This window comes from Salmo trutta, chromosome 3, assembly GCF_901001165.1.
Source record: "Salmo trutta chromosome 3, fSalTru1.1, whole genome shotgun sequence".
Classification (NCBI taxonomy): domain Eukaryota; kingdom Metazoa; phylum Chordata; class Actinopteri; order Salmoniformes; family Salmonidae; genus Salmo; species Salmo trutta.
This window is the reverse complement of record NC_042959.1, coordinates 50,032,880-50,056,768: the sequence shown is the minus strand read 5'-3', so window position 1 is coordinate 50,056,768 and position 23,889 is coordinate 50,032,880. Positions and strand designations below refer to the sequence as shown.

Below are 23,889 nucleotides of genomic sequence, written 5' to 3'. Positions count from 1 at the left end.
CAAATAGCATTGCCCAAAAGGACATTGATCTAGCTTTGCATGATGGGATACTACTACAAGGTTGTGACGTCATTGTCCATCAACATTGGAATGAAGCCATGAAAATAATTAAAAGTAAGATTCTGGTGACGACTCAACGATTAGGTGGAGTAAACATTGGTTACATCATTGTTTGGAAGATTTCTGGAAGAGAAACAGCAAATATTATCCCAGTGAAATGGAAGGAGCTTATGTAACACAGACTCCACAATCATAAAGGCGAAATGACCCACTAATGTGAATGTTGTTCTTCCAAGTCAACATGAACAAGGAGTGGTCAGTTCTGGAAGGCAAATCCTGATATTTCTGCTACTGTTGGAGGAGATGAAGATGGCAGGTCAACGTTGTTACATAATCCAATGCGTTAACACATGTTCCCTTAGACGTGTGCTGTTAAGCTTATGAGCACTTTTTTTCTCTCTCTCTCTGTGTTGGCTGGATGAGCAAATACTATCTGACAGGTCAGAGTTCTTCTACTATTGTGGGGAGGAGGGTTGGGCGTGAGTGTGTTAGAACGCAAGCCACAGAGAGTGATGCATTTTGACAGCTGTGTGTGTGTGTGTTGGGCAAGTCTGCAGATCTGGTTGGGTGAGACTGGGCTATATAATAGGGCGGAGCATAAAGCAGAAGCTTTCTCCGTAGTTCCAGTCTCCCGTCACTCTGTTGGGTACCCAAACTACCAGGTGCTCTTTGGTTGGCTGGGCGCTCGGTGGTTGGAATTCAGACTGGCCAGTTGGAGTAGCAGCTACAGGATCTTTACCACTACAGAGCCTGTGGAAGGTGTGGAGGATCCAACATTTTTTTTGTTTTTTACGACTCCATTCCGGACCGCTTTTTGCCCAGGAGCAAGTCGGAAACCCGAAATTTCAAGTCGTTTTTGGTGCATTCCTCTTTTTTTGCCTGAACAAAAGGGTGTAATCGCAACCAGGTTGGCAGATGAATCCCTCACATGTTTCTACCTTCCCTGCACACTGCCAGCTTTTCCCCTTGCCTCCCCAGTGAAATTGTTGTTGTTGATGCGATGTTCACGGATTGGTGACCTTTGACATAGGACCCATGTTATTGGTCATGGAGAGATGCATTTAGATGGCATAATGAGTTAATTAGGATCTCTTTGGTGGTGTTGTCGTCGTCCCCCCCACAGCTGGTCCTGTTTACTTGACTTGTGAGTTGGAGCGCCATTGCTCAGTTTTCCACATCTCGCAGAAATGTACTTCAAAGCAATCCACTCAAGCAGTTGGAAGTACAGAAAAAGGACAATTGAACACTTGAAAGGCTAGAATTTGGCTCTTTCCAATTAGGGAGTCAATATGAATACACCATATCAGTCACTGGCTTCTTCAATAAGTGCATCAATGACAATTGAATATGATCTGGAAAATTGTCCTGCATTTAGTGTTTGGAGGGAATTCCTTGAATTGGAATAATGATAATCAAGATGACCACTCATTACGTGATCATCTTCAGAGGCTGAATGAATTTAACATTTTTCGGGTCAAGTTCACGGCTTCGTGAATAGCAGCATTGTTGCCCTCGTCAGATCTAGTTCAGACGTGCTGATTTGAGATTATTATTATTATTATTATTATTATTATTATTATTATTATTATTATTATTAAAACATTTTTTAAAGGTTCTGAGAAACGGTGTCAGGTCCAAAACCAGACCAGATGTTAGTTCTGACGACAGTACTCTTTTCTGGATGGGTTTGTCTGTAACGAGACTAGACTGAACTGGACCGGATCAGGGAGACTGGGTTTGTTCATAGTCCTCGCCTCAGGCAAGAACTGTTCCCTTCCTCGAAGCCATTGATGGGTTGAGTTTATTTGCAAGCATAGAGAACGGCCTCGTTTCTCATTATGCCAGTCTGTCGCCGGTATCAAACTTGGAGAGGCTTTGGTTTAATTTCTAAGCACATTTCTTTTTTCCCCCATCAGTGTTTAACAAAGTTCAGTTTGATGCTATGGTCTTCTACTTGGATGGTTCTGAAAACACTCTTTTTATTGAGGCATCAGTATGCCTCTACACATGGGATGAATCATGGTTTCCTATTGGCTTAGTGGTCAGATGGAGTGACTCCATTATCTCTTTCTCTGCAGGTCTCCAGACCAGAGCTGCATCAACACACTGCACAAAGAAACCAACCCCAGACCCACTACAGACATGATCATCCGACTGGGCAGACTGACCCCTGGATACTTCCGCCTCCTACAGGTTTGTAAACTATTGATGACCTTTTCATTGGGGTTTTGGGTGTGCCTAATATTGTATGAATTCATGTGGCAGGAAATATATTGACACTTCTCTGTCTACTAATTGATATGACTTGTTACAGTGAGTCAGCACTGAATCCTGTAAAGATGCAGCCCATATGTATGGAAGCGTCAACACTTAATTGAAAATTGAAAAATCATTCCATTTCAGAAAAACTGATTACCAGTATTGTGTTCTAGAGTTGCAGATGCATTAGAAATAAATAATCTGAGCACCATATCCACTCCCACCCAGTCAATGAAATTCCTATTCTCCCTTTAACAGTTTTGTATTTGCTGATCTTTAGGCTTGAATAACAATAATGGCAATGACCAATTTTTTTCAATAGAGTACTTGTTGACTTAGGAAATGCCAGCTCAGATGATTCACTTGACTTGGAATGTAAGGGTAGTGTGACAAGGTTTAACTTCCCCCTTGGCTCAGATGTGGATGTAAGCAAAATGAAAAATGGACCACTTCAGAGTATTTGAGCGTTACTCCAAGGCCATGGTTTCCCTGCTCACACCCAGTAGCTGAAAGCTAATGAACACTGCCTCTCTAATCCTCTTAAAATGTAAGTAGTGTTTTCCCCCTTTTTGCCTGAGTTCTACTGTAGACTCTAAACGAGGCAAGTGACCAGTTGTTAAAACGGCATTACCAACACTAATAGGTCAGTCCATGTTGAATTCAGCCAGACGGGAATCTGGGCCTGATGTACAATAGTAGCCCCCCCCCCCCCCCCCCCCAATCTGACACCCACAATCTGCTTTCATCAACAAAGCCACTGATATGATTAGCATCGACGCTAATGTTGGGGATATTATTTCCTCACCCTTTTGTTCCTCCTCCACCGCAATAATCATTTACAGTCATGAATGTGAAGCATGTCGTCATTTGTGTGTAGTGTTTTCGCTGCTATTTTTACAAATTCGGACAACAAAGACCCCAGTATAGACTTTAGGAGAAAGTGACTCGCTGTTACGGAAAATTCCACATGTTGCTGTGACAATTGATTTTCTTTGTAGGACTTCTCTGCATACTTGATTGGATTTATGATGGTTAAAATGCTTCCAGATACAATAAGTTATCCATGTGGTTATTAAATCAATACTCTCCATTAGTGAGATTGCTTTCAGGTGGGCATAGGCAATCAAAGATGTCTCTAACATCCTCATTGAAAGGGAAAGTGGGAAAACCTAGTCAGTTCAACTGAAATGTGTCTTCCGCATTTAACCCAACCCCTCTGAGCCCCAGACCTCTCCAATCCCACTTCCATATATACACTATAGATACAAAAGTATATGGACACCCCCACAAATTAGTGGATTCGGCTATTTCAGCCACACCCGTTGCTGACAGGTGTATAAAATCGAGCACACAGCCATAGACAAATGTTAGAATGGCCTTACTGAAGAGCTCTGTGACTTTCAATGTGACACCGTCATAGGATGCCACCTTTCCAACAAGTCAGGTTGTCAAATTTCTGCCCTACTAGAACTGCCGCGGTCAACTGTAAGTGCTGTTATTGTGAAGTGGAAACGTCTAGGAGCAACAGCGGCTCAGCCGCAAAGTGGTAGGCCACAAAAGCTCACAAAACAGGACCGCCAAGGGCTGAAGTTCATAGCGTGTAAAAATCGCCTGTCAGCGATTGCAATGCTCACTACCGAGTTCCAAACTGCCCTTGGAAGCAACGTCCGCACAATAGCTGTTGGTCGGGAGCTTCGTGAAGTGGGTTTCCATGGTCGAGCAGCCGCACACAAGCCTAAGATCACCATGCGTAATGCCAAGTGTCGGCTGGAGTGGTGTAAAGCTCGCCACCATTGGACTCTGGAGCAGTGGAAACACGTTCTCTGGAGTGATGAATCACACTTCATCTGGCAGATGCCAGGAGAACACTACCTGCCCGAACGCATAGTGCCAACTGTAAAGTTTGGGGGAGGAGGAATAATGGTCTGGGGCTGTTTTTTTCATGGTTCGGGCTAGGCCCCTTAGTTCCAGTGAACGGAGATCTTAATGCTACAGCATACAATGACATTCTAGATGATTCTTTGTGGCAACAGTTTGGGGAAGGCCCTTTTCCTGTTCTAGCTTGATAATGCTGCCGTGCACAAAACGAGGTCCATACAGACATGGTTTGTCGAGATTGGTGTAGAATACTTGACTGGCCTGACCTCAACCCCATCAAACACCTTTGGAATGAATTGGAATGCCGACGGCGAGCCAGGCCTAATCGCCAAACATCAGTGCACGACCTCTCTTATGCTCTTGTTGCTGAATGGAAGCAAGTCACCGCAGCAATGTTCCGACATCTAGTGGAAAGCCTTCCCAGAAGTGTGGATGCTTTTATCGCAGCAAAGGGGGGACCAACTGCATATTAATGCCCATAATTCTGGAGTGAGATGTTTGACGAGCAGGCGTCCACATACTTTTGGCCATGTAGTGTAGTTGCTATCTTGCGGCTGTATCCAGAGGCCTTTTTCACTGAAGATATGGCAGTGCTCTCTAAACGCCTGAGCTTAAAATGGAGTCCTGTCTTATTTGCTTTGAGGCCCTCCAGGGATAATGGAGTGCAAAGAGGGGGACTGTATTGTACGGAGTCCACACACCCTGCTGATGTGAGGGGACTTTCTGCACCTGCTCTTTGGTATAGTGTGCAAGGAGTTTGGTCTCGTGTACCAAGAACATTGTGCCCCCTTTTTTGCTAAAATCTTTCCTTGCCCTCTAAATGTTTAATAACTGTTCTAACCACAACCCTGTGCACATGACAGGGCACTGTGGATATGTGGAACGCTGGTGTTGTTGGGGAAGTTGAGTTTTTGGTATCGTTTTTGAAAGGAAGAAGCTTTTTACCTCTTTATTTCTGTACATTTTCATGTTTCGTCACATTCAATTATCTTTTTATACAATCTTTGACTTAGGCAAAATTTAGGCATTGGTTTTGTTTTTCCAGATTTGGTTCAGATATGTTCTCCAACCCATGCATTGATCACTCATTTTTTTTTTCATTTTTTTTTTTGCCTTTTGTGTGTTTTCTCTAGAGACAGGTGGCGGGTGAGGTGCAGACCCAGCCACAGGACCGCATGGTCAACCAGATAGCCATGATGCTGGCCATCATGGGCCTAAGCCTGTCCTACTACAGTGCCAAACGGATGACCGAGAAGGTCCAGAGACTCCAGAAGAGAAGAGATCCCCATACACCCTGAAGAATTCCCCCCCCCCCCCCCCCCCCCCCATGCACCGGTCCGCTTTGAACCTGGAGAGAAGACGAACCAACGCGGAGATGTTGTGGAGAGGAGACGTGGAGATGTCGGTGTCCAGAACAACACCTTTTCACAACCGATCAGTCGTAGTCACGTCGTTCACACACTGGGGTTTTACTGGGATCCCTCTCAATGCGAGGAGAGTTCGGGGGCTGCTGCTTTTAAGGGTATCTTGTTAATTTTTCACACCAATTGGGGGGAAGAGGCCAACGGTGGGGTACGTGTGGTCCTGATAAGTTTTGGGGGGGTAAAAAGTACTACCAGCTGTCTATGGTCAGGCTGGGTCTGAGCTTTAGTCATTGCCAAGGTACATGCGTGCAAGATTCCATCAATACTGTTCTTAGCTAAAAAGGATAGAAAAATGCAAAACTAATTATTCTAATGTACTGTGAAACTTGCTAGTGCTCCAAGCATATGACTGTGTAAAATAACTGAACAGTAATTCTTTTTTAAGGGAAGGCTATCTGCATTTGAGATGTATCTAGTAATGACTGAAGGCGGGCCTGTAGTGTGGGGAGAAAGTAACCCTCTTAGGTTTTTGTCATTTCTTATTGTTAAAAAAATTTAAGTGAGCAATGTGAGCTAGATGTGGAGGAGGAGGAGTCTCAAACTGGTCAATAAGTCCACACATATTTAAAATCTGCTAATGTCAGAAAAAAAACAACAGTACAAGTGAAATGCAGTATTTTAACATTTTAGGAACTTGCTTATCCAAATCTACGAAAAAAGGCACTTAATCCAAATAACAACTTTGTTTTTCTCACAATGTTTCTAGATTCTTTATTTAAACTTAAATAGATGAAAGGTGGCTTTCTTTAAAGAACTCGATCTGCAATAGCTACTAGGTGTTACCACAGAATATTCTAACTTCAGTAAACGTTGCATGGGTGTGCAGCTTTTAAACTCTACATAACTTAAGATTTCATTAAAACTGTCACGTTTAGTTTTTTAAAGAATGATAACCATGAATGTATATTTCTGTGATGTTTAGAAAAATCAAATAAAGCTGTGACTTGAATGATAAGAACAGTGGCAGTTTAGTAATGATTTTACGGTGTTTGGGAATTCTGGAAAAACCGACATGAACAAGCTCCATTTTATCACAATAATTATCTTTCAATAAGGGAAACTTCTCTTAGTCTCTACATTTCTCTGTGAAATGACGCTGTTGCCACACCAGTTCAGCTCAATAGCTGTTTGGTTGTATTTGGCATATTAGACTGTGTCGTAGCACCACTTCCTGTATCATAGGGTGTCTGGTGTTTGCAGGAGCGTGACGTCTGCACAGAACAGGAAGTGTTCAGGCCTCCAGACAGCCGTTATCTTCCTCATAACTGGGGTATCTGTCTGTGGTCTCTGTACCAGTCTGCCCTCATCCGTAGCCCCTGCTGCACCACTTTAACAGTGGTGGCAAAATCGCAGGGCAATGTTTTTATTTTTGTTCAGTATAGATTAAAACAACAATTTCAAATATTTTACTGAGTTACAGTTCATATAAGGAAATCAGTAAATTGAAATAAATTCATGAATTCCTAATCTATGGCTTTCACATGGCTGGGCATGGGTGGGCCTGGGAGGGCATAGGCCCATCCACTTGGGAGACTGGCCCACCCACTGGAGAGCCAGGGCCAGCTAAACAGAATTGAGTTTTCACCCACAAAGGGCTTTATTACAGACAGACACAGTCCTCAGTTTCATCAGCTGTCCGGATGCCTGGTCTCAGACAATCCCGCAGGTGAAGAAGCAGGATGTGGAGGTCCTGGGCTGGCGTTGTTACACGTGGTCTGCAGTTGTGACATCGGTTGGACGTACTGCTAAATTCTCTAAAATGACGTTGGAGGCGGCTTATGGTAGAGAAATTAATATTCAATTCTTTGGCAACAGCTCTGGTAGACATTCCTGCAGTCAGCATGCTAATTGCGCGCTCCCTCAAAACTTGAGACATCTGTGGCATTGTGTTGTGTGACAACTGCTAATTTCAGTGGCCTTTTATTGTCCCCAGCACAAGATGCGCCTGTGTAATGATCATGCTGTTTAACCAGCTTCTTGATATGCCACAACTGTCAGGTGGATGGATTATCTTGGCAAAGGAGCAATGCTTACTAACAGGGATGTAAACAAATGTTGTGCCCAAATATTCTTTCTTTGCATATGAAACATTTCTGGGATCTTTTATTTCAGCTCATGAAACATGGGGACCAACACTTTACATGTTGTGTTTATATTTTGTTCATATATTTTGCTGTAACTGTCAGTCACACATTTGAATTGCTGTGTTTTCCAATGGCACTCATTTTAGAATGTGTACAGAGGATCGGTGTCCCTCCGCGGGACAGTTGCGTTAACATAACCTAATGTGATTAGCATGAGATTGTAAGTAACAAGAACATTTCCCAGGACATAGACATATCTGATATGGGCAGAAAGCTTAAATTCTTGTTAATCTAACTGCACTGTCCAATTCACAGTAGCTATGACAGTGAAAGAATACCATGCTATTATTTGAGGGGAGTGCACAGTTATGAACTTGAAAAAGTATTAATAAGCCAATTAGGCACATTTGGGCAGTCTTGATGCAACATTTTGAACAGAAATGCAATGGTTCATTGGATCAGCCTAAACCTTTGCACATACACTGCTGCCATCTAGTGGCCAAAATCTAAATTGCGCCTAGATTCCTAAGTCATATATTGGCCTTTCTCATGCATTTCAAAGATGATTAAAAAAAATTAAAAAAAGAATATGCATATCCTTGCTTCAGGTCCTGAGCTACAGGCAGTTAGATTTGGGTATGTCATTTTAGGCAAAAATTGAAAACAAAGGGTCAAATTCCTAAACAAAATCCATGTTTTATGATCCTGCCAGCCCAGTATATTTGAGTATTGGTGGTAGACTCATGCACCAGTTAAACATCAGCCATTCTGAGGCCCCTCCTTGTCTGTTCCATGTTATCTCTACAGAATGTTCTCTTCTATAGCTGGGTAGACTGTATAGAAGCTATGCATCTGAGATACTTATAGCATGGCCATGTTCGGGAGGGTGAGAGGATAGGGTAGTGGTGACTGGTGAGGACTTCAGATAAGAGAGACAGGGGTTGAAAGCTGTTTGTGTATGGCTTGTTGAATCACCAGTCCAGTTCTTTATACAGATTATTTTGAAGAATGCTGAAGAATGTCAGTATGTGGCTCAGTTGGTAGAGCATGGTGTTTGCAACGCCAGGGTTGTGGGTTCGACTCCCACGGGGGGCCAGTATGAAAGAAATGTATGCATTCACTACTGTAAGTCGCTCTGGAGAAGAGCATCTGCTAAATGACTGAAATGTAAAATTGTTTGAATGGCACCATCAAGCGTTGGCACAATGGATCTGAGGAATAGTTTATTTCCTCATTGTCTCTTAAAGTTTAGGATGGTGAGTATTAAGGAGAAAGATATTGAACAAATGTTTTTATGATCGAAGGATCATTGCTTGCTGGCTTGCTTGCTTTTAAGTGATGTTTGTCAGAACTAGGAGAAAGTATGTGTTGTGTTATAACGTTCCATGTTGAGTGTTAGGAATTTGTGTTCAAATAGTTTAGGTTTAACCTGTCACATAATAGAGAAGTCTGAATTGTCATTGTTTTGGTTTTCTTTTAGAAACCAGTCTGATAGATTAGCCCCTGTTGTTTATGCCCAAGCCACCAATAGCAATAATGGAACTGTTAACTCTTTTAGCAAAATATTGTTATTATATATTGTCGCTTTCCCTCCGAATTATCTTCAGTCAGGCGAATAGCTTGATCAACTGGGGATCACACCAAAATCGCTTTGTTTATTCATCGCAAGCCCAGAGAAGGCAGATTGGACCCTGCTATTCTGCACGATTCCTCCTTAACGAGTCAGGGCGGGGGCGAAAGCTAAAGCTAGAGAATGCATGCTCATTGCTCGCTCAGACGCTCACTGGCAGATGTGATGCCTTGTGACAGGCCAGAGACGATGCCTCGTTGGGTGACACGTGCCCCTCTGCCCATGGCCCTAGCTCCTCCCCCTCCGCCCTACCGTCCTGTCTCGCCCATCACTGGGCAAAAACACCACTTTGGTGTCTCCATGACGCAAGCCTGGGACAACAAACCTAAAAGAAGCGTTCTCATTGGCTATCTGGTGATGCGTCACAGAAATCAGCCCAGATATGAGCCGCAGAGACAAAGGGATGAGGTTCAGGTTGGTGGGGGAGAAATTCAGGGCTGGGGAAACATCTACTGCTATTATGCTCCAACATGTTTCCTTTTTAACCATAAGGGAGGGAGGAGGTCAAAGAATAGCACTTAGGAGAGAAGTGAGAACAAAGTGGTCTAATTGTAACCATTCTTGAGGGAAGGGATTTGTAAGAAAAGGTTCCAGAAATGGCTTTGTAGATGTTTGTAGGTATGTAAATTCAACCCCGATTTCACTGTAAAAGTGGCTTAGCTTTGGCTAAAACTGTCCACCGCATGAAGCCAAGGGGTAAAAGAAAAATGTGCAAAGATCATTATGAAAAATGCATCCACCTATGTTTGTATCCAATCATTGAAATGCATCCACTTATGTTTGTATTCAACACGTTGAACTATTTCTAAATGAAGTAACTATCCCCAGACATTGACATATGCCTGAATGGTATAGATTTTGTGTATGCAACGTCAAATGTTTGTTCACTGTTGTAGTTGTGTGAAAGACTCTGCCCAAGCAGAGCAGTGGAGTTTGAATGAGAAGTATGGAGAGAGTTTTGGGGGAATTTGGTTTGTACTGCCAACACTGAATAATCCACAAGGGTGTCTCTAGGCCGTCTCTAATTGTAAGTCACTCTGGTTAAGCGCGTCTGCTAAATGATAAATATGTCAAATGGGCCTGTCTAGCTCATGAAGTGTCGGTCTTCCTCTGTTAGCCCAGCCTCTTTGGCACCAATGTGTGTAAGCACCATATACACCACCTCAAAAGATGGGATGGAGGAAAGGGTATGTGTTTTCTGCAAATGCTTTGTGGTGCCTGAGTGGGTTGGCCTGTCCCTTTCCCTACTAAATTATTTGTTGTATTGCTAGTCCTCTGTATCTGTGATCATTGATTCTAGTCCTGAGTTTTTATTTCAAAATTGTAACCTGGCTAAAACAAATGGATGAAGTTAACTAATAGCTACTGGGACAGTGAAAAGGCTTGCAAAATGAATACCACTCAAAAGGAGTTTGTTCTATAAATGTTTTATAGGACCTTTTTATTTTCACAAATATGCACCCTCACCCCATCTGGTCACTCTCTAGCATCCACAGCACATTGATGGCACCTTAATTGGGGAGAATAGCTTTGTGGTAATGACGAGCGGAATCAGTGAAATTGTATCAAACACATGGTTTCCAGGTGTTTGATGCCATTCAATTTGCTCAATTCCGTCCATTATTATGAGCCGTTCTCCCCTCAGCAGCCTCCACTGCTAGCAGCAGTGTAGTGGAGCTGAAAAGACGGCAAGATGCACGTGTCGGGCTGGTGCATGTAATGAGTTGGGGTAGAAGTGGGGCTAGTCAGTGCCCGGGTTGACAGTTTGCCAGTGTTGTGACTGCAGTCTGCCACTCTGTCTGGAGTATATTGAACTGAGCCCCTCTTTGTCCTTAAAGGATGTTATTCTTCAGGCACCAAGTGAAGAAGAGGGACAGAAAAGGAGAATGACTACCTAAACTAGTCCAATAACACATGCTCATTTTCGTTTTCCGTTGCAAAATGTTTTGCTACAGTGGGCCCTAATGAATACGACCCTGATGGCATCCCCACCAATGTTACTCCGTTACCAAGACACAGATCGAGGATCAGTGCACTCTCCCCAATCTTGACATTAGCGGGTGAAATACAAAAACTGCCCTTAGATCATTTCCACCCTCTGCCATGGCAGCCTTTGGCCTGGTGAGCCATTAATGTAGGGCAGCATGTTCCCCTTCATAATCGAGCTGTTTTTTTTTACCATCTCTCTATCACTGCTTTTTCATCAGGATTTTGTGAAAGCTGCTTATCTCTCCGGACTCAAACATTGTTTTCTCGTTTATTTATGGCCTGTTATGGTTTTTCCATGGTTTTATTAGAACCATGTATGTAAATGTATACATATTTTTAGCTTTTTCTTTTTAGACTTGTTAGGCTACTGTCTGGTACCTGTTTCTGTAAGCTACTGTCTGGTACCAGCTACTGTCTGGTACCTGCTACTGTCTGGTACCTGTTACCGTTAGCTACTGTCTGGTACCTGTTACTGTTAGCTACTGTCTGGTACCTGCTACTGTCTGGTACCTGTTACTGTTAACTACTGTCTGGTACGTGCTACTCTCTGGTACCTGCTACTGTCTGGTACCTGTTACTGTTAGCTACTGTCTGGTACCTGTTACTGTTAGCTACTGTCTGGTACCTGTTACCGTTAGCTACTGTCTGGTACCTGCTACTGTCTGGTACCTGTTACCGTTAGCTACTGTCTGGTACCTGCTACTGTCTGGTACCTGTTACTGTTAGCTACTGTCTGGTACATGTTACCATTAGCTACTGTCTGGTACCAGCTACTGTCTGGTACCTGCTACTGTTAGCTACTGTCTGGAACCTGTTACTGTTAACTACTGTTTAGTACCTGTTACTGTTAACTACTGTCTGGTACCTGCTACTGTCTGGTACCTGTTACTGTTAGCTACTGTCTGGTACATGTTACCGTTAGCTACTGTCTGGTACCAGCTACTGTTAGCTACTGTCTGGAACCTGTTACTGTTAGCTACTGTCTGGTACCTGTTACTGTTAGCTACTGTCTGGAACCTGTTACTGTTAGCTACTGTCTGGTACCTGTTACTGTCTGGTACCTGTTACTGTCTGGAACCTGTTACTGTTAGCTACTGTCTGGTACCTGTTACTGTTAGCTACTGTCTGGAACCTGTTACTGTTAGCTACTGTCTGGTACCTGCTACTGTCTGGTACCTGTTACTGTTAGCTACTGTCTGGTACCTGTTACTGTTAGCTACTGTCTGGAACCTGTTACTGTTAGCTACTGTCTGGTACCTGTTACTGGAAAAAGAAAGCGTACTGGGCATTTTTTTTATTTAACTAGGCAAGTCAGTTAAGAACAAATTCTTATTTACAATGACGGCCTACACCGGCTAAACCCGGACGATGCTGGGCCAATTGTGCGCGCCCTATGGGACTCCCAATCACGGCTGGTTGTGAGACATCCTGGAGTGACACCTCAAGATCTGAGATGCAGTGCGTTAGACCGCAGCGCCACTTGGGAGCCCAAGATCATCAAGATAAGAGCTATAAAAGTGATTCTTGGTTAGCTGTAAATCTACCCCAACAATAAACTAAGTCCAGATTGGCCTAAGGACAGAATGGGGTCTTGCCAGTTGTCATCTTTGGCACGGATAACCCCATCCTTAACAAAAATTCCACATGACAAACATCTTATGTCAATGTTGGGCTGGGAAATGTTCTTACAATGTTTCCCTGTTTCTTCGTAAGAATTCATGCACTGAGATATTTAAGTATGAGCATACTAAAAGTGACCATCTGGCTTACCCTCCCATAACTTCACAGATATCTGTGTATGGTTTAGCTAACCTTAGATGAATCCTCCACCACAGACATGTCATGAAATGAGAGAAAACACAAGGGGCAGAGAGACATTGCCAGGAGATGTTGCTAAACCTGATCAGGAAGCGCTCTGACATGACAAACCACAACACCCTATAATCTGCTACAACAGCTCTTAATTCTGCCCAAAGAACAAGACTTCAGTTCCTCTCAACACTGTGGGACATCTTAGACTGCTCATATATAAACAAGTGATACAGTATATAAAAAGTTTGCAAACTTAAAGTAGAGTCAGTCATTCATCATTTGATGCTGTTCTAAGATACACGTGTCTACAAACGACCCTAAATAGGTGACACGTAACACTTTACTGGGGGAGGATACGTTATGAATGATGTTGAATAAATGCGTTATGAAGGTTGTTATGAATGATATTGAAACACTCAAAGGTGCTATGACTGGTGTCATAAAAGTGGTATGAGTTTCATCTGTCAGGTACACACTGTCTATTCTCTTAAACCTGGGCTCACACCTTGATTCATACTAAAACCTCTTCATAATAATAAAAACCATACAAGGAAATGTAGGTCAATTCCATGTTTTTTTACAGGCCCTGTCATTTCGCAGCTGGACGCGACGGGAGCTAAAGCAACAGTTGATTGGCTCGCAGGCCAGATTTTTTGGGAATACTGTTTGTCAGAACTTGTGGCTATAGATGCCGGGGCCAGGGATAGACAGTGGTTAGAGAATTTTACTCTCCACAAATTCCCAGTGGAGGGATGTTGAGTATAGCATCAACACAGTCTTATCATTGTGGCTTGCAGTCATTTTAAGATTCCGTTTATTTTGGACATGCTTGTTAAAGTCAAATTATATTCCTGTTTCAAAGTAGGGTCATTAGCATTGCGCTGTAGATAGGAATGTTGGAGGCTTTTTGTGAATCTCAATGGGTTCGTGTAAGAAGCCTCTTCAGTTTTTATTTGGTTACATAGGAGGAGACTAGGTCGCAAGAAGCATTTTAATAAATGTTCTCCCTATTCCCCCCCCCCCCCCATATATATTTTTCTAACAAACACACATTTGATATACAGTACCAGTCAAAGGTTTGGACACACCTACTCATTCAAGGGTTTTTATTTATTTAGACTATTTTCTACATTGTAGAATAATAGTCAAGACATCAAAAATATGAAATGACACATATAGAATCATGTAGTAACTAAAAAAGTGTTAAACAAATCAAAATATATTTTAGATTCTTCAAAGTAGCCACCCTTTGCCTTGATGACAGCTTTGCAAACTCTTGGCATTCTCTCAACCAGCTTAACTGGAATGTTTTTCCAACAGTCTTGAAGGAGTTCCCACATATGCTGAGGACATGTTGGCTGCTTTTCCTTCACTCTGCGGTCCAACTCATCCCAAACCATCTCTAGTGGTATCCATGCTGGTTAAGTGTGCCTTGAATTCTAAATAAATCACAGACCGTGTCACCAGCAAAGCACCCCCATACCATCCCACCTCCTCCATTCTTCACGGTGGGAACCACACATGCGGAGATCATCCGTTCACCTACTCTGTGTCTCACAAAGACGCTGCGGTTGGAACCAAAAATCTCCAATTTGGACTCATCAGACCAAAGGACAGATTTCCACCGGTCTAATGTCCATTGCTCGTGTTTCTTGGCCCAAGCAAGTCTCTTCTTCTTACTGGTGTCCTTTAGTAGTGGTTTCTTTGCAGCAATTCGACCATGAAGGCCTGAGTCACGCAGTCTCCTCTGAACAGTTGACGTTGAGATGTGTCTGTTACTTGAACTCTGTGAAGCATTTATTTGGGCTGCAATAACTCTGGGTCTTCCTTTCCTGTGACGGTTCTCATGAGAGCCAGTTTCATCATAGCGCTTGATGGTTTTTGCGACTGCATTTGAAGAAACTTTCAAAGTTCTTTACATTTTACGGATTGAATGACCATGTCTTAAAGTAATGATGGACTGTCATGTCTCTTTGCTTATTTGAGCTGTTCTTGCCATAATATGGACTTGATCTTTTACCAAATGGGGCTATCTTCTGTATACCACCACTACCTTGTCAAAACACAACCTGTTGGCTCCAACGCATTAAGAAGGAAAGAAATTCCACAAATTAACTTTTAACAAGGCACACCTGTTAATTGAAATGCATTCTAGGTGACTACCTCACAAAGCTGTCATCAAGGCAAAGGGTGGCTACTTTGAAGAGATTTGTTTACCACTTTTTTTTTTGGTTACTACATGATTCCATGTGTTATTTCATAGTTTTGATGTCTTCACTGTTATTCTACAATATAGAAAATAGTAAAAAATTAAGAAAAACCCTTGAATGAGTAGGTGTGTCCAAACCTTTGACAGGTACTGTACATGAAAACATACTGTAAGAACATAGCTACATTCACCAGTTTCTCTGCCTGTTTAGTTCTCTAGTCTACAGCAGCAACAGTTTGCTTTGTCCAGCCCAGTTCAGAGTTCACTGAAAAGTCTCTGCAAAGTGAGAGGAGGGCGTGGCTTGCCAGGGAGATAAGCGAAGCCAGTTTTTTAAAATTATTTTTGTATTTCACCTTTATTTAACTAGGCAAGTCAGTTAAGAACATTTTTACATTTTAGTCATTTAGCAGACGCTCTTATCCAGAGCGACTTACAGTAGTGAATGCATTCATTTCATACATTTAAAAAAAAAAAATCCCCATACCGAACAAATTCTTATTTACAATGACGGCATACACCGGCCAAACCCGGACGACGTTGGGCCAATTGTGCGCCACCCTATGGGATTCCGAATCACGGCCGGTTGTGATACAACCTGGATCTTTCCCCCTTGACTAAAACATGTCATTTTCAATAGCTGACATATAGAGTACATACATAGTCCATATACCCTTTAGGAAGGCAGCCTAGTTTCTACAGTAGGGTAGAAATGATCTGGATCCAGTTGATTTAGTTATGACATGACAGTAGTACTCACTCACACCTGCTACATGTGACCTATATTTGTGTTAATACGATCAAATGGAACCACACCCTATACTTCTTGTCAGCCTAGTTACAGAAAGGTTTACATTATACTTGCAGGACATATATTTACAATATACATTTTATCTGGATCATGAGCAAAGGCAAGCAATAGATTAAGCTCAGAGAGGAGTCGGTATAGAGTATAACTTCACCTGTATATACTGTACATGTGGTAGAATCTAACATACTGCAGATTCAGGGACTCAGTAGTCTCTACTAATAGTACTAAGAACCTTTTCACCCCTGGGAGGCTGTGCCTATTTGGGCCGTGGCACCAATGCCTTTTATTACTGTATGGCTGAGGTGGTTGTGGTTAGCACAACTTGCCATAACCCCTCATTATGCAATTACAGTCTTTCATTGGGGTGGCAATACTCACATTGCTTCATAAACTGAGGATCTTTCTCACTTAACATCTGTCGCTACAACAACATTCCACTCTATATAAAAATGAAGGACAGCAGTAAGCAATGATCATTGTATGACCATTGTGCAGTATATAGCACTCCCCAGGCCAGTCAGTCTTTTCCCCAAAATGAGTGACATAGACTGACATTGCTGAGTAGTCTGGTTTCCTCACTGCTGACAAAGGGGGAAAACAAAGGCACATAGTCTGCTGGGATTGGGTGGGTTTTGTATTGTGGAGTGTAATTACTACAGCATACTGTGATTCTAGGATGTAGATCTTTAACTGTGTGTGTGTGTGTGTGTGTGTGTGTGTGTTTGGGTGCATGTATATTGTTTCCCACAATTTCCTATCAAGTCATCCACTTCCATAGCACCTGGTCGTTCTACAAAGACCTGAATTTGCACCACACAAACCCTCTCCTCCAACAACTGCAGATGCAAGTACATTGATGAGGATGAAGAGTTGAGAGGCACATATTAGCCCTTTCTCCACCCTGGCACTTCTCCCTTGAGTGATTTATTCCACACCAGCGCTGGTTTATTTAAAAAAGCACATTTGAAGGGGACAGGTGCAGATGGCCATCTGAGAGACATCGGATCAGACCCGTGTGTAGGGATGGCATGTCGAGGGAGAGGCAGAGATGCAGTTTGTGTTCACCCGGGGTGAGTAGCCAAATGTGACAGCCAGCAGTAGCAGCAGCAGGGATCTCTAAAAGTGGGCCCAAAGGATTTACAGCCATTCACTGGATGCCGATACCTATGTTCTGGGCCAAGTTGCCTCCTTTTTGGTCCAGAGAGCTGTCAATCATGAATATGGTTAAAAGCAGATCTGTCAGGATTGGCTGGCTGGGAATAGAAGGGAATTGGTGTTTGCATGTGCTCCATTGAGACAACAACAGTTGTAAGACATACATTGTGGCTGGAGAGGAGGTCTATGATTGGTTGAGTTGAATCACATGGTTGTGTTGCTTAATCTGATCTATGGCTCTGTCTCGTATGTAAATGACAATGTTGAATGGACTGCACTGGTTTGTCTCTTTATCATGGCTCTGATCTCTCTCTCTCTCTCTCAATTCAATTCAATTCAAGGGGCTTTATTGGCATGGGAAACATATGTTAACATTGCCAAAGCAAGCGTCTCTCTCTCTCTAACAAACTATTTCTATTGTTATGGATATGTCACCTACGAGGAAAAAGGTTGGACAACCAAATTCTTTGTGCAGTCCCTTCAAAGTGAATAACGTGATGACAATACAAGCATAAGCCAGTGCCCTCAGGCATACCAACATAGTAAAATGGCTTGGATGGTTTTGAGGAACGCTTTAAGTGTGTCACCCAAATGTCAAAGGTCACAAGCCTTACATAACGTGAAATAGGTTGAATTTAACTATATAGTATAGTTGTTTCTGTATATAGCCCTTTTGTGCTCTTCAATCTCAAGAAGGCTGGTCAGATAATATTTTTCTATAATTGGATATCAAGATATAAAATCCAATTCATGTTTTGTGCATGCAGTCATGTAATATAACATACGTCACTGACCACATGTACGACCCTTATTCTACATACATTACTGTAAACAGTTTGGCCAAGGCTGCGGTCATAACTCACTGTACACGTGTTTGTGCGTGCATCTGCACGTCTGTACAGTACAATGCAGTACGTATGTGTTCTTTTCAATAACGGCCACTGAGACATTAACCGTGCTGGGACATAGACAGAGGGTCCAGTGTAGGGTATGTACGTGTAACTACGCAGGAAAACTTGCTGTGTAACCCACTCCTCCTCAACCAGTTTGAACGAGTTTTCCCGAAAGTGAAAAACAGATCAGAGGGGGGGGGGGGGGGGGGGTCTAGAGCACGAAGAGATGCCAACATAGAGCCTCTCAGTTCACTGTGGGCTATTTTGCAACTGCGACCCCCGAATCTCCCCCCGTTGTTTCCCTCAACAAGCTGGCAAATTAGTGCAAAGGTCATTCCAGCTTGCCCAGGAACACGTGTGCACCCCAGTATACTCCACCGAAATAAACACCCCCACAAAAGTTGAGCTGCTTTCCCCAGCCAAACCTGACGCCAATATTCTCTTTTGACCTGCCAGAAACATTATGGCGATATGAATGTATGCCAGTTGTGACAGAGGAGCAATCCTTGAAGGACTATTAGTTCTCCTAGAAGGCCAACGTGGGAACTTCTATTGCATTGCATCTAGAAAGATAGTAATGGTAAAAACTACATCGATATAGTTCTTTTTACAAGCACTGGCAAATGGGAGTGCTTTTTACAAGCTCTCCCAAGTGTTCGTAGTTTTATGGAAGAGGGGTGAAAGTTACTCAGGAGCTTGACTTTAAGTGACAAAGTTTTACCAGGAGTATGAGAAATGCTCCAGCTTGCAGCCTAGACTCAAGGAGGTTAAGGTGCAAGTCGCTGCATGCCTCATGCCTATGGAGACTGGCTAGGATTTCATTATGCAGATTTTTCCCTTGCATGTCAACAAGATCACATATACAGTTGAAGTCAGATGTTTACATACACCTTAGCCAAATACATTTAAACTCAGTTTTTCACAATTCCTGACATTTAATCCTAGTAAAAATTCCCTGTTTTAGGTCAGTTAGGATCACCACTTTATTTTAAGAATGTGAAATGTCAGAATAATAGTAGAGAGAGTGATTTATTTCAGCTTTTATTTCTTTCATCACATTCCCAGTGGGTCAGAAGTTTACTTTCAGTCAATTAGTACTTGGTAGCATTGCCTTTAAATTGTTTAACTTGGGTCAAACGTTTCGGGTAGCCTTCCACAAGCTTCCCACAATAAGTTGGGTGGATTTTGGCCCATTCCTCCTGACAGAGCTGGTGTAACTGAATCAGATTTGTAGGCCTCCTTGTTCACACACGCTTTTTAAGTTCTATGGGATTGAGGTCAGGGCTTTGTGATGGCCACTCCAATACCTTGACTTTGTTGTCCTTCAGCCATTTTGCCACAACTTTGGAAGGATGCTTGTTTCCTCCATTTTCACAAGGTCCTTTGCTGTTGTTCTGGGATTGAATTGCACTTACTGAATCAAAGTACGTTCATCTCTAGGAGACAGAACGCGTCTCCTTCCTGAGCAGTATGACGGCTGCGTGGTCCCATGGTTTATACTTGCGTACTATTGTTTGTACAGATGAACGTGGTACCTTCAGGCTTTTGGAAATTGCTCCCAAAGATGAATCAGACTTGTGGAGGTCTACATTTTTTTTGGCTGATTTCATTTGATTTTCCCATGATGTCAAGCAAAGAGGCACTGAGTTTGAAGTTAGGCCTTGAAATACATCCCCAGGTACACCTACAATTGACTCAAATGATGTCAATTAGCTTCTAAAGCCATGACATCATTTTCAGGAATTTTCAAAGCTGTTTAAAGGCACAGCCAACTTAGTGTATGCAAACCTCTGACCCACTGGAATTGTGATGCAGTGTATTGTAAGTGAAATAATCTGTCTGTAAACAATTGTTGGAAAAATGACTTGTGTCATGAACAAAGTAGATGTCCTAATCGACTTGCCAAAACTATAGTTTGTTAGCAAGAAATTTGTGGAGTGGTTGAAAAACAAGTTTTAATGACTCCAACCTAGTGTATGTAAACTTCCCGACTTCAACTGTAGGCTACATACATTTCACGTCAAGGTGGACGAGATGGGGGACGGTTAATAATGTAACTCACAGGGGCCCTAAAGGGGAAGGGGCGGGAGGGCTGGCCAGTGTTTGAGTATACCGCCACAGATCAGTAGCTGGGACCTTGAGGAATGTATCCTGTGTTTGTAGTGACTTTGTGAGTGGTCATTATTGTGATGGAAAGGGCACTAATGTCAGCCATTTAGGCTCTCACCCAGAATGCTCCATTGTTTACTCCCTCAATCTCTTTACCTTTCATCCAGGCTTATTTTTGCTTCCTGATTTATGGATTGTGGGTGTGTTTTGGAGGATGATTTGGTAGTCCTATGGGCCCTGGTCAAAAGTAATGCACTATAAAAGGATTAGGGTGCAATGTGGAACTCAGCCTGTCATAAAGGACCCCCTAGGAAGATATCAGTCCAGTCCAATCCAGCCACTAGGCCTTGACTATAGGAACCATACTGTGTTCGGTATGGAGAGGGGGGTCAGCCAGTTGGAATCCTCCCAGGGTTGATCTTACATAAGGTGCTATTTCGATGGGGAACATTCTGAGCATGTACTGATGGTGCACGTACTGCATGTACATCACAGTGACAGCCAGACGTATAATGCGTGCGCTGGTGCATATCGTGCGTGCAAGTGATTGTCCATTTCATCACAGGGGGCCAATAAGAGGGTCTGTGGGACAGTCTCACAGCGACATCACAGAATGCACACATATGGGATGGAGTGGAGACAGGGGGAGAGAAGCTGAATACCAAATCATCCTCCAGCTCCCTAAGCACTCCTAGATCTAAAGGTGAAGGTATAGCTTATGGGGATGTGAAACTACAGCCTGAAGTGTCCTCACTTGTGCCAGCAAATAGCTAGCTTCTCGCGTGGCTCCGACTGGTAAGACGCCTCACACAAGCTCCCCCAATCCCAACCTTATCCGTTAATTGGAAAATGCTAAACTGACTCAAGATCTAGGGGAAACTTCACCCCACACCCTTGCTTCACCTTATTAGACTGTGTGGAATTTGGCCATATTGCTTGCACCTATCCAATCCCTTCAGATCCCCATTAAATCAAATCAAAGTTTATTTGTCACGTGCGCCGAATACAACAGGTGTAGACCTTACAGTGAAATGCTTACTTACAGGCCCTAATCAACAGCGTGGTTACAGTAGCGAGGCTATATATGGTAGCGAGACAATAACAGTAGCGGGGCTATATACAGGCAACGGTTAGTCGGGCTAATTGAGGTAGTATGTACATGTAGGTATGGTTAAAGTGACTATGCATATATGATAAACAGAGAGTAGCAATAGTGTAAAAGAGGGGTTAGCGGGTGGTGAGTGGCAGGTGGCGGGACACAATGCAGACAGACCAGGTAGCCAATGTGGTGGTGGGGGGGGGGGTTAGTCGGGCTAATTGAGGTAGTATGTACATGAATGTATAGTTAAAGTGACTATGCATATATGATAAACAGAGCAGCAGCATAAAAGAGGGGTTGGGGGGGTACGACACACAATGCAAATATTCTGGGTAGCCATTTGATTACCTGTTCAGGAGTCTTATGGCTTGGAGGTAAACGCTGTTGAGAAGCCTTTTGGTCCTAGGCTTGGCGCTCCGGTACCGCTTGCCATGAGGTAGTAGAGAGAACAGTCTATGACTGGGGTGGCTGGGGTCTTTGACCATTTTTAGGGCCTTCCTCTGATACCGCCTGGTGTAGAGGTCCTAGATGGCAGGCAGCGTACGCCCCAGTGATGTACTGGGCCGTACGCACTACCCTCTGTAGTGCCTTGCGGTCGGAGGCGGAGCAGTTGCCGTACCAGGCAATGATGCAACCAGTCAGGATGCTCTCGATGTTGCAGCTGTAGAAACTTTTGAGGATCTGAGGACCCATGCCAAATCTTTTTAGTTTCCTCAGGGGGAATAGGTGTTGTCGTGCCCTCTTCACGACTGTCTTGGTGTGTTTGGACCATTCTAGTTTGTTGGTGATGTGGACACCAAGGAACTTGAAGCTCTCAACGGTCCTCCTTTTCCTGTAGTCCACAATCATCTCCCTAGTCTTGGTTACGTTGCGGGATAGGTTGTTATTCTGGCACCACCCGGCCAGTTCTCTGACCTCCTCCCTATAGACTGTCTCGTCGCTGTCGGTGATCAGGCCTACCACTGTTGTGTCATCTGCAAACTTAATGATGATGTTGGAGTCGTGCCTGGTCACACAGTGGTGAGTGAACAGGAGGGGGCTGAGCACACACCCCTGAGGGGCTCCAGTGTTGAGGATCAGCGTGGCATATGTGTTGCTACCTACCCTCACCATCTGGGGCGGCCCGTCAGGAAGTCCAGGATCCAGTTGCAGAGGGAGGTGTTTAGTCCCAGGATCCTTAGCTTAGTGATGAACTTTGAAGGTACTATGATGTTGAAAGCTGAGCTGTAGTCAATGAATAGCATTCTCACGTTGGTGTTCCTTTTGTCCAGGTGGGAAAGGGCAGTATGGAGTGCAATAGAGATTGCAACATCTGTGGATCTGTTGGGGCGGTATGCACATTGGAGTGGGTCTAGGGTTTCTGGGATAATGGTGTTGATGTGAGCCATTACCAGCCTTTCAAAGCACTTCATGTCTACAGATGTGAGTGCTACGGGTCTGTAGTCATTTAGGCAGGTTACCTTAGTGTTCTTGGGCACAGGGACTATGGTGGTCTGCTTGAAACATGTTGGTATTACAGACTCGGACAGGGAGAGGTTGAAAATGTCAGTGAAGACACCTGCCAGTTGGACAACACATGCCCGGAGTCCAAGTGTGCTTAAAGATGGGGCGCAGGTGTGCGTAATGAAGGTTGCCAGGACCAGTGTTGCCAGGACCCCCGACGCGCAGCTCCAGCTGCAGGACGACGCTGGCCAGGGGGACGGCCCAGAAGGTGAGGAGCGGGCCGGTCCAGACGGCGAAGGTGGAAATCCCGGATGATGTTGGGATCTAGAATGTCATCCACCAGGTAATGAAGCCGATCCCCATGACGTCGGGAGTGCTGGAGGGATCTGATGGCTCGAGGGGAGATGGAGAGGTGTGATGTGGGATGGCTTCAGCCAGGGGACCAGGAACCACCGGCCTGAGGAGGGAAACATGAAAAGAGGGTGAGATCTGGTAGTTAGTGGAGAGCTGTAATCTATATGTCACCTCGTTGACCCTCCTGAGGACTTTGAACGGCACCACAAACCCGGGGGCTCAGCTTCTTACATGGCAGGCGAAGTGGGAGGTTCCTGGTGGAGAGCCAGATGCGATCAAGAGGATGGAACATGGGAGCCTTACTGCAGTGGCGAATCCGCTTGCTCCTTCTGGTGGCAGACGATGCGCTGGAGCCTCACGTGGGCATTGTTCCAAACTTCTTCTGTGCGCCTGAACCACTCGTCCAACGCAGGAGCTTCGGTCTGGTTCGGGGTTCATGGAGCCAGGGCTGGCTGATAACCAAGAACACACTGGAAGGGAGTCAGCCCAATGGAGGAGTGATGCAATGAATTCTAGGCATACTCCGCCCAGTGAAGGAATCGGGCCCACTCCCCCTGCCGGTCCTGGCAGTGACTCCTCAGAAACCTCAACACAGCTCCTGGTTCATGATAAGCTGTAGACCACACTAGCTACCGAGAGAGTTCTCATCTGTTTTCTTTGTAGCTGTTAACATACAACCTCAG

The 23,889-nt window shown here is 43.9% G+C and overlaps 1 protein-coding gene across 1 annotated transcript in view; it reads left to right on the top strand.

Annotated features, from left to right (window-relative positions):
• The window catches only part of LOC115165450 (uncharacterized protein C1orf232-like), a 44,614-nt gene that overhangs the window by 8,779 nt on the left and 11,946 nt on the right, over positions 1-23,889 (top strand). The window contains exon 2 of the mRNA XM_029718579.1: positions 2,139-2,253. Coding sequence (XP_029574439.1) covers positions 2,203-2,253 — 51 coding nt within the window. The 5' untranslated portion in view covers positions 2,139-2,202. The remainder of the gene's footprint in view (positions 1-2,138; positions 2,254-23,889) is intronic.